Source organism: Trichechus manatus, unplaced genomic scaffold (assembly GCF_000243295.1).
Source record: "Trichechus manatus latirostris isolate Lorelei unplaced genomic scaffold, TriManLat1.0 scaffold00143, whole genome shotgun sequence".
Lineage (NCBI taxonomy): Eukaryota > Metazoa > Chordata > Mammalia > Sirenia > Trichechidae > Trichechus > Trichechus manatus.
The window spans coordinates 1,195,564-1,206,995 of NW_004444079.1; the positions used below are offsets into that span (position 1 = coordinate 1,195,564).

General features: G+C 52.8%; 1 protein-coding gene across 1 annotated transcript in view; it reads right to left on the bottom strand.

Moving 5' to 3' along the window:
* Window positions 1–11,432, bottom strand: part of LOC101358345 (POU domain, class 2, transcription factor 3) — a 143,444-nt gene that overhangs the window by 120,803 nt on the left and 11,209 nt on the right. The window contains exons 2-3 of the mRNA XM_012558190.2: window positions 5,343–5,477; window positions 4,062–4,242 (exon numbers count right to left, since the gene is read on the bottom strand). Coding sequence (XP_012413644.2) covers window positions 4,062–4,242; window positions 5,343–5,477 — 316 coding nt within the window. The remainder of the gene's footprint in view (window positions 1–4,061; window positions 4,243–5,342; window positions 5,478–11,432) is intronic.

The following is an 11,432-nucleotide window of genomic DNA, read 5'->3' on the forward strand; positions in this document are numbered from 1 at the left end:
TGGGAAGGGTTGTTTGGAATGGTGGACTTTTACTTGGCCCCTGAGACATGGCTACTGAAAAGGCATCCACTTTGGCTGAGTGCAGGGTCAGCCCAAAGTCTCAGGGAATCTGAATTCTCATCACCATCCCCCAAGAGCAAGAAGGGGCCCAAAGTGTCCCTAGTGATGGTGTCTAGAGCCCCTCAATGCAGGACACAGGCAGGCTTGGAGGTGTGAGTTATCCCAGGAAAACACTCCCAGTCTGGAAAACATTAGTTTTACTAATGCATCATTTTTGGTTATTTGGAAGTTAGTGAGGAAGGTATATGGGTGTGGGGATCTCACCCCCAGCAACAGAGACACAGACATAGGGTGGGAGGTGCCTTCTCCAGATGATCCCCTCCCAACCTGGAGCAGCAGTTGGGGCTCTTGGGGCTTGGGACTGAGGCCCAGGATTGGGCAAGAGGGGAAGGAGGAAAAGGTCTGGGGAGTGACTACCTCCCTCCCTGGCTCCCTGGCAGAGCTGAGGCTGGTGCTTGGAAACAGGGTCAGAAAGCAAGCTTGCCCATCTGAAAAGGTGTGTCCCCACCAACCCCCCAACTTGACCATGGCCCACAAGCCTGGCTCCCACCACAACCCTCTGGCCTACACAGGGCTCAAGCGCAGCAGCAGCCTATTCTCGCGGTGCTGGAGAACAGAATAAAGGGGCCTGCCCTGCAAGCTCCTTCCCTCTCCAAGGCCTTGACTCTCCCAGTCTCCTCCCACCTAAGGAGTTGGGTCCCCTGAGGGACTCATGGGACTTTCCCAATGACTGAAGCACTCCTGCCTCTACCCTGTGCTCACACAGTCCCCTCCACCTTGCCAAACTCTTCTCATCTTTCAACCTCAATCCAGGTTCATCTCCAGGAAACCTTCCCCAACACAGGCAGCTTGCATGGCCCTCCTTCTTGGACTCCTCCAGCACCCACCCAGCACTTCATCAGTCTCTTGATCCTGAGAGGTACTGGTGAACTGAAGAGGCCTCAAGATATCTCGTTTAGTTGCCTCAGGTTTATAGATGAGGCAATGTCTGCTCTTTTCACGAATAGTAACAATAATAATAGCTAAAACAGCGATCACTCACTATGTGCTAGGCAACTGACATGTATGAAGTCACTCAACTCTCACAAATAAGTGTTTTTTGTAGCAAGGCACAGAGGTACGGTAACTTGACCTAAGACTGCCCAGCAGGGCCAGGATTTGAACCCTGGGAGTCTGGTTCCCGAGTCTTAGCCTTATCTCTTGCCTTCATGCTGTTCATTACTGACTGGCTTGCCGTGGTTTCATCTATGTACGTATTATCTTCTTCAATGCAACTTTTGTTGCATCCTTCCCTAATAACACCTCCCACCCTCTCACCCCTCCAATGGCTGAGCACATGGCAGAAGCTGTTCCAAGAGGAGTTGCTGACAGAGTATAGGCGAACACCTCTCCTGACACCAGGTGGCAGCATTGGCCAGAAAGTCCCCCTCTGGGCTAGCGCTGTCAATCAAGTAAAAACTTAAACTTTTATTTCTGGTACAAATGATAAATACTTCGCATTAAAAATCTGGAATTCAAGTTTTCCTCATACTTCATACTCCCTCCCCACCCCAGAATCCTACAAAAATATTTCTGTTTAGAGGGCGAAAGAGCCGGCGCGGGCGCTGGCTCTGGTGGCAAAGTCCAGGTCTGGGGAAAGGCACATGTGGTCTGTGTCAGTGGTAGGCAGTCTCCACTCCACCCCACCCTACAGCGGCCTCAGAGGCCAGAAATGAGGAGAATGCTTTGAATCGGATATAGAGGCTGTGACATCTGCCTCCAATAGCTCCTTCTCTGGGGGTAATGATCCCCCCTCACTGTTGGGGAGTAGGAAGGTAAGAGGGGCTCCCTCCTTCCAGAAGGGTGAGTAGGGGGCAGGGGAGTTATGTGTGGGGAGGTGTGTGTAACAGGCATAGACTCCTTTTAGGGTCTAAGCCATTAAAGAGTTAAATAACAGCATAGGCCTTCACAGTTTAACACTTCAGGGGAGATGAAGAGGAGGGTGCACGTTTGGGGAACCCCTTTCTCCCTCTCTGCCCCCAAAGAAGCCACAGGGGTGGGAATGGGACAACCTTCATGAGTTAACCCTTGCCATGCCACACCCCTTTTCACAGTCATGAGTGACAGGGCCAGAGGCTCCAGGATTACGGGTGAAAAGAGGATGATGGGAAGGGAAATTAGGCCTCAGTTGGGGGTTGCCATTCCTTCTAGTGTCTGGGGGAGAAACAGTGGGCTCCGAGTAGCCACCTAGGGGCCCACCCCATCTCCTTGGCCTGGCTAGAGGTCCTCATCCCAGAGACACAGCTCCCTCTGGGGCACGTAGAAGTCGAAGCTGTAGCTCTTCTGGCAGCTGCGGATGCCGCATTTGTAGGGCGTGGGCCGGTCACGGCTGTGGCAGTACTTGAGCATGCAGGGATACCAGGCCAGGCTTAGGTCATAGCGGCAGGCACAGGGCTTTCCACGGTCCCCCACCTGCCCACAGCGTGGCAGCTCCACCTGCTCTGAAGCCTTGGTCAGAGCCTCGAACACAGAGCTGTCCACACCTGGGGAGAGAGGCAGAGTCAGAGGGAGGCTTCCCCTAGACCCATATCAGCCATTCCCTGCATGGCGTCTTCAGCCATCCAATGGACACCTACAGACACCTCCATCCTCCCAGGCTACGTGGGGTGGCACAGGTAAGTAAGACCTGGACACTATGCTCCAGGCTACGCTAGTAGGGAAACAGATGACTAAATATCACCTTCATTTATTGAGTCCCTTCTGTGTGCCAGAAGGGCGTACGGTACCTCTTCCCATCACCCCTATGAGCTAAGTCTTACAGCCCAGAGATTAAACAATCTGCCTGAGGTCACACAGTAAGTAGTGGAGTCCAGACTGGAACCCAGGTCTATCTGGCTTCAAGGCCTCCACTCTGCCAGGCCCTATATTTAAAACAATCCCTATGCTGGCATGTGCTGAAATAGAGGCCTGACAAAGCTGGAGGTGGGGACAGCGAGTAGGAATCAAAGAAGGCTTCTTAAAGGCAATGATATGTGGGTAGGGCCAGGCAGGGAAGGGCCAGCAGGAACACAGCATGCTCAGAGCGGGTGGTCAGGGAGGCCCGGGCTGGGGGTAGGCTGGAGAGTATGTGTGTGAGGAGGAATGAGGAGATGGCAAGGGCCTGGCTCTGGCTTGGCTCCATGGCCATAGGAGGGACCATCCTCTGCTGGGACAGCCTCAGGCTTGTACCTTAGTCTGGGTGCAGCCCAGTGTTTGGACATTTCTAAATCCAGCCCTACCCTGGGAGGGGCAGACATTTCTGCAGTGTTCAGCTGGCTGGGTAGAAGGCCCAGGGGCCTAGAGTTGGAATGGTGACATCTCTCTGTCCCCTACACAGAGAGGACCTGAGGACAGTCCTGGGCCAGCACTGAAGCCACAGCAGGCACCACATAGAACAGGGAGGGTCCCAGGATCTCAGGAGAGAGATGCTGGCCCCAGGGTAGGTGTGGTGGGAAGGTGAGCCAACTTCTGAGAGGTGGCAATGGAGCTGGGCGGGTGGGAAGGGATGTCTTTGGGCCCCACCCGGACCCTGGTGTCTGTGCCCCCTGACATGACGAAGGTACCATCACTGTGTCTTCATTAAGGGAGGGGGTAAGGATGGAGTTGTCTGGGATGCTCCCTCCACACGGCCTAGCAAAGTTGGGGTTCTGGGTCCTCACCTGGCTGACCCCTCTCATTATATAAGAGCTACGTAGACATCACTTCCTCCAGGAAGTCTTCCCTGACCAATCCCAGGCTGCTGTAGTGGTTCCTCCCCTCTACTCCCATGTCTCATTGCACTGCATAATACATAACTCTATGTATCTACCCCAGGGAGCTCGATTCCTGGGTCAATACATCTCTGCAGGTGCTCAATGCATGTTTCTGGAACAAATGACAGAGACTCAGCTGTGCTGTCCCCTGCCTCCTATTTCCTCTGCATGGGATCCCTGGGCTGGCCTGGGGGGGGCCCAGTGGTAGGCAGCACCCAGCACCCAGCTGACCTTGCTCCAGCCAGAACCGGACATCCTCCTGGCGAGTGTAGATGGCGTCCACGGCCTCGGCACACACATTGCGGAGGTGGGGGCTCAGCAGGCTCCCCTGGCTGAAGTTGACAGCGATGTCCATGTGCAGCTGCTCCAGGCCCCGCACCTCCTCGGCCTGCCGCACAGCCCGGGGGTTTTTCTGTGCACAGGAGAGGGGTCACTCCCACCTGGCCTCAGAACACTCCCCGCCCAGTCTTCCCCTGACCTCTGAGTCAGGAAGCCCAGGCGGCCTCCCTATAGGACCCTGGGGCCATCAGCAACATGGCAGTCAAGGGGCATCTAGGCTCCTCTACACCTTAACTGGCAGAGAAAATGGTGCCCAGGATATAGTCAGCTTCTGCTTGGGATGGACTGTTCTCAAGCTACCTGCTAACCAGTGGGCTGACCTCTAGCTTGAGAATTCTGGGATGTTGCTGGCAGTGGAGCTGGAGGTGGGCTCAGTCCCAGGGCACTGCCTAAATGGCCTCTGGGGAACGTCCAGGTGACTGAGTCTTTCTGGAAGGGGCAGGCAAAGGGAAAGGGAGGGAAGGGTGCCTGCTAGATAATGTCAGTAAGGCCAAGGATGACTCCAACCTCGTCCCTGCCCTTAATGAGGCAGATCCTACTAGATAATTTAGGGAACTCGATGCCCACGGTCCAGGAAGCAACTGGGCACAGGGCTCCTGGTTTGGGATAGATCAGCACATTTAAGGGTTTTGAACACTATGCTGAGCACCTGACATGCATTATCTCATTTAATTCTCACCATAACTCATTTTCTCAATAACCAAACCGAGGCTGTGAAAGGCGAGGTAACTTGTCCAGTGTCACCCAGATAATGAGTGGTGGAGCTGGATCCGACTTCAGAGTCCAGGCTCTTGACCTCCATCATAAATGGAGAAGGACTGAGACCAGGTGAGGGGCGGAGGACTGAGAAATCTGGAAGCTGGGAGTTCAGTGCAGATGAACTCTGGGGCTAGGGACTCAGGTTTGGCAAGTGGCCAAATCAGGGGTTTCAGGACTATAGGGTGAGAGTGGGTACCAGAGATGAGGGCTAAGGTGAGCCAGGGGCAACGGGTCTAGGAACAGGGTGAGGATGAGGGGCTTGGTGTGAACTGAGGTTGGGGTGGGGCCACAGTTTGGGATTAGGCAGGCTGTAGGACTGGGCCAGGGTGCAGGGGTGGGGCTCAGGGGGCAGGGCTGGGCCAGGGGGCAGGGGTGCGGCTCAGGGGGCAGGGCTGGGCCAGGGCGAGCACTCACCTGCCGAAGCTTGGCCATGGCCTCGCTGGGGATGATCTCATTGTGGTGCAGCCGGGTGACAAAGCAGAGGGCCTGGAACTGGCTCTGCCCCTTCTCCAGCTCCCCCAGGATCAAGGCCCGGAAGATCTTCACATCCTTATGGGGAAGGGGAGGAGAACAGGGGACCAGCTGGAGAGGGCGGGGCCTCCCCACCAGCTCACCCAGTGGTCAGTTCACGACATGTGCCTGGACCCTCCCTGCACTAGACATCTCCCTCCTGCTGGTCCAGGCATTTTTATCTTTTTCCATTTAAACCCATGACTTAAAAGAACAACACACGCCAAATGTTCCAAAGCCTCCTGGAAAATTCACATAGGGAAGCGCTAGAAAGCTTTTCAAAACAGAACCACTTAAGAGTGCAGAGCTTCGCTTTAGGAAAACAGCGCCCCTTTTCTGCACCTGGTTCATTCACAGCCAATGCTTCCCCTCTGGGGAGCCCTGTGTCAGCCTGATTAGGCTGGGTCAGGACTCCTAATGAACAGGTCCCACAGCCAGGTGGCCCAGCATCATGGCGGAGGGCCTGCTCTCTGTACAAGTACAGACACCAGAGTTTCTCTCCACAAGATTCTTATTCAGTGGGTTTGGGGAGAGGCCTGGAAATTGGTGTTCCTCAAGTTGTCCCTGGTGATTCCGATCAGCCAGGCTCCCCGCCAACCCTGCTCCCTGCCAATCAGATCACAGAGGCAGGGCAAGGTGGGGTTAAGGGCAGAAGCTGCCAGGCTGGCTGCAGCTGCCTCCTGGCCTGAGGGAGCTGAGGTGGCTCACTTTTCCCCTTCCCCTCCACTTCCAGTTTCCCTACAAGGTTACTAGCTGTATTACCAGAAGGCCAAGGACTCCTTCCTGTTACTGACTCATCAACTGAATTAGGAGGCAGGAAGGTTGGAGGCGGACAGCGGGAGAAGGGAGAGGGGGCATAGGGTGGGATGGGACTCCTTCCTCAATCTGGCTGTGGAACCCTGTGCGCCAGCCCACCTACATTGCCCACTACACCCCCACCACACCAGAGGGCCCCCACTGTTCTCACCCACCTCTGAGTCCTGGCTTACTTTCCCGGTCAGACGTAGTCTAAATCTGTCTAGACCCCTGCTTACCCTAGAGAACCAGGCCTCAAAGACTGCTCCCCCTGGGAACCCCTATGCCCCTTCACTGGCACTTAGAATATCCACCCCCTGTGTAGGGATTGGATAGGTCCCTGGGTGGTGCAAACGGTTCAACTGCTAGCCTGAAGGTTGGTGCTTTGAACCTACTCAGCAGCACCACGGGAAGAAAGGCCTGGCAATCTGCTTCCATGAAGATTACAGCCAAGAAAACTCTAAGAAGCAGTTCTACTCTATAACACATGGGTCACCATGAGTCTGAATTGACCTGACAGCAACAGGATTTTCTGGTGTAAGCCTTCATCTTTCAATATATGTGTCCCAGCCTCCCCAACCAGCAGAGGCCCCATTCACTGAGTGCTTACTGTCTGCCTGCCAGAGTGAAAGGACTCTGAGTGCAGGGTCTGAGTCCTCTTCCCTGTAACTGCAGGGAGGGGCCCAAGGTTCCTCCTCAACTCCCCAGTGCATTAGCTGGTGCCCCAGGCACATTGCCCAATCTCTTTGTGCCTCATTTATAAAATGGGGATGACAACAGCCTTTCCCCAGTGGGGATGTATGAGGACTGAAAAGTTCGTGTAGAGGGCACAGAAGGCCTGCTCAGCAAGCGCTAGCTGGGATTATTATTACTGTAGGCAATCGGCAAGTGTTGCAGATAATCTGAAAAAAATGAGTGCCTGTCATCCAATCAATCCCCACATATTTCTATAGTCTTTTAACTCCATAAAGAAGTTTGTATTCTTACTTCCTTTTAATGTAGCTCTGGAACATTGAGGTGGGGTTATGTATGGGGAGATTCTCCACCAATACTGCAGAAGGGGAGACTGAGGCCCAGCTGGTGAGAAAGGTTCCATGAACTTTGTGTCATCCCAGAGACTTGTGAGGAAAGTGAATGAGAGCTCAGGTTAAGCCCAGCTTCCTCTCAACAGGAAATCCGTTCTTGGGTAATGATGCTGGAATCTCCTTGCCCGGCCAAATGGGGCCATCTGATCTTTCATTCCCTCAGGTCGGCTGAGGGAAGGCTGGAAGCTGGTACACTTGTGGCATATTCCACTCTGGACTCAATTCCTGCCAGGTGAGACTTGATACTAGACTTCCCCTCCTAGGGCTTAAGGCAGGCAGGATTCAACACCCACCTCCTGGGCGTTTTCAGCTCTGACCCTTGACCAAGAACCCTAGCTGGGCGGCATCTTCTTCTGTAAAGCAGGCTACATGCACTACCCTGCCATTTGAGGGTTGCTGACCGCTCACACTGCTTGCTATGAAGATATTTGAACTTTTAGACCAGAGAGAAGGTAAAAGAAATTGAGATTTTTTTTCCTGCTTCTGTGCTAAATAATATTGATGACAATAACAAAATGCTACCAAAATAGGAGCATTTTGACTGGGGGTGAAGAGAGGGAATGAGGATTTCTTGTTGAGAGAGAAGATCCCTCCATACCTTCTGTTTTTTTATGTAGGACAAAGATTTACAGAAGTTAGTAACTGGAAAAGACTAATCATTGTTACTATGAGTCACAAAGGATGTTATCCTATCTGAAATCTTTACAACTCCAGGAGGTAGGAGCTATTATTATTACTGAGTTTGGATTTGGGGAACTTGTTCAAGGTCAAGGGACTAAGAGGCAACATAGCCAGGATTTTAACCCAGGCAGCCTGACTCCAAAGCCCCAGTTCTCTTAACCACAGTGTCACATGCCAACATCCTTGAGGCCCAGCTAATGACACTGAAGCTCAGGCCCAGAGAGGGAGTGTGGTTTGCCCTTGGCCACACAGCTAGTGAGTGGCAGACCCAGGACGAGAACTGAGTTCTCTCTCTCTGCCATGCCTGTCTTGCAGCGGCTGGAGGTCCTCCCTCCATAGACCTGTCTGGGGCAGTGCAGCAGCTCTGCTCAGGCCCTGTGAGACTGACAAATAACAGCATCGATACAAGCAGGTGTTTGACCGAGGCTTGGTGAAGAGGTGAGGATACGGTGAGCTGTCTCCCAGAGGCAGGAACACCCTTCTAAAAGGCCTGTCTACCCTTCCAGGGCCTCTTAAACCTTGAATTCTCAAGTCTTCGTAGTTCTGTTTCTCCAGAAAACCACATTCCACTTGTTGACCCCTGGGAGGGAGAGGGCAGCCCAAGACCCTGGATCTAAATATTTGGTAATGGAGCTCCATTATCCTGACCAGTATCCTTCGACCTTCCGCTCCCTACATCTCAGACTCACTATTCAGGTCCCAGGTGCCCCCTCCCTCCAGCACAGAGGGAAGGGCAAGGTAGAGAGGTTCCCCTGCTTCAGTGAACATCAGGCCAGATGCTCAGCCCAGTCCAGATAGAAGCCTGGCTCCCAGTCTTCCTCCTCGCTGGAAGACCCCTAGGCTGATTCATCGGATGTGGCCTAAAGCCCAAGGCAGATGGCTAGCTGGGGAAGAGCCCAGAGGTTCTGGTCTGGGAACATGGCAGGGGGCTGCAGGCAGGTTCCTCAGGCTTAGGACTCAGTCTAGAACTCCCAAGCCGGGAGGTTTTTTTTAAATCAGGTTCTTTCTCCCATGAGCTTCCAGGAACCTCTAGCCCACCAGAAGCCACCAGGAAGAACTGGAGAGCACCAGACCCAGGGTCAAAATCTGGGCCACGCAGAAGGTGTGACAAATGTGCCTCGGAGATAGTGTTTGCTGAAGTCTTCTGTCTATACTTTTAAGAAAGGGGTAGGAGTAGGTAAGTTCTAGGATACTGATTGTGGTTGAGTCAGTTCCCACTCATGGAGACCCTATATGTGTCAGAGTAGAAATATGATCCATAGGGTTTTCACGGCTGATTTTTCAGAAGGATATTATCAGGCCTTTCTTCCGAGGGGTCTCTGGGTGGACTTGAACCTTCAACATTTTGGTTAGCAGCCAAGTACATTAACTGTTTGCACCACCCAGGGGATTCCTGGGCTAAGGAGTCTTAGCTTAATCTTGTGATCACTGGAAGTCGCTGAGTCTGGGTGTGAAATGAACACACCAGATCTGTGGTTTAGAGTTGAGATCAGATTCAAATTGAGGCTGCAGCCAGGACAGTGTGCTTTTGATCTAAATGCCTAGGTAGAGGGCCCCTGTCCTCACATTGCATCTTCTGCCCAGGCAACAAGTCATCCAGGCCCTCCATGATCTGCCCCTGCTCAGGACTACTTGTCCCCAGGCTCAAAGGCAGAGACTCTACCTTATTTATGTAGCATCCCCAAAGTCTGGCACATAGCTGAGCTTGATAATTATGAGTTGAGAGAATGAATGACTATCTGGGGCCTCCATCAACTCAGTCACTTCGAACAAGAAGAAAACTCTTTCTTCTTGGGTTTCCCTTTAGCTGGCTCCTACAGGCTGGTAGTCCTACAGCTGCTGTTTTGGCCCCTAGAAGGTTTAAGGGGTCATCCAGCAGAAAAATGAACTTCACAAGTCACACTGCTGAGGCGGGCCAATATGGCAGAGTAGTCAGATGCTTCCGGTGGACCGTCTTACAACAAAGACCCGAAAAAACGAGTGATTCGACTATATATGGCAATTTGGGAGCCCTGAACATCAAAGGCAGAGTTGAGGAACTGGACTGAGTGGCTCAGGGAGGGAGAGACGGTTCAGAAGCAGCAAGAAGTTGCCAGACATGACTTGGCGAGAGCCTGAGCCCTTCAGGCCTGAGCAGCTCCAGGGTGAGTGGGGAGGCAGGCAAGCAGCCATGCTTGGGAAGTGCATTTTCTGCACCAGGAGAGAGACCCAGCACCAGAGACTACATGGCCACCCAGAACCAGTGACAAGCAGCCCCCGAGAAAAGATAAGTACTTGATTATGGCTTATCGTGCAGATCAAAAACACCCCCCTTAGGGAAAAACCTGTCTCCCATTTACCTCCCCGCTCCCTGCTCTGCACTGGGTCCCAGACCAACTTCAGCAATTGCCAAGTCCCCTGGGCCGGAAGTAGGATCAGTCACATGCCTGCAGCTATTCTCCCTGACTTGGAGAGTGAACAAATTAACAAACAGGAAAAAATAAACTGCTGGCTCCCCTAAGCCAGGAACCCAGGATAGGCACAGCTGCTTTCCCTAGGCATAGGCATAAGGGATCCAAGGACTTTGAGTGCCTTTCCCCCTGCACAGACTTGTGTGGCCCCATCTCAACAGTGTAGGCCCTCATTACCACAGTACAACAGGGTATGTACTGGAAGTCTAACTTCAACTGTTTCAGCTGTGAAGTGGCAGCTTCTTGACATTTGACACTGCTCTGCCCATTAAGCAGGGTCTTCACCTACCCACATCAGGGGACTGAGGACCGGTGGCCCCACCCATGCCACCTAGCCACCTGCGAGAGGGGCTCATGAATACGAGGTGCCCCCCAGTCCTTACAGCCAACAGCATTAGGTGTTCATAGTCTGGCTGCAAAACCCACACACCTAGGTGCTCTAGGGAACAGGGACATGCCTTCCTCCTGGACGCTCCGGGGCGGCCGTCAGCCCCCTGCCTTGCTCAGCGTGTGTCCCCCTGCTGCAGCCCGATGCCTGTGCCTACACCAATCACCCATGCCTGTCTAGGACTGTAAGTGAGAGCCTACACCACACATCTGGTGGCTATCTACCTGGGCTCCTGAGCTGAATTCATACAGGAGGAGTGGGCAGACTCCTGAGCTCACATACCTAGTAACAGATCTAACCACCTGGTGACAGGACATTAGAGCTTCAAAGGTGCTAATAATCAAACCAGCTCATATGAGCAGCCTATTTGGGCATATCAAAACAAAACAAGAAGCTAGGACACAGTAAGCAAACCTAAAATAAATAAATATAATAACTTATCGATGACTCAGAGAAAACAGTCAATATCAAATCACATAAAGAGGCAATCCATGATGGCTTCAGCAAGCTCCCAGAATAAAGAATCTAGAAATTTTCCAGAGGAGGAAAATTTCTTGGAATTACCGGAGGCAGAATACAAAAGATTAATATACAG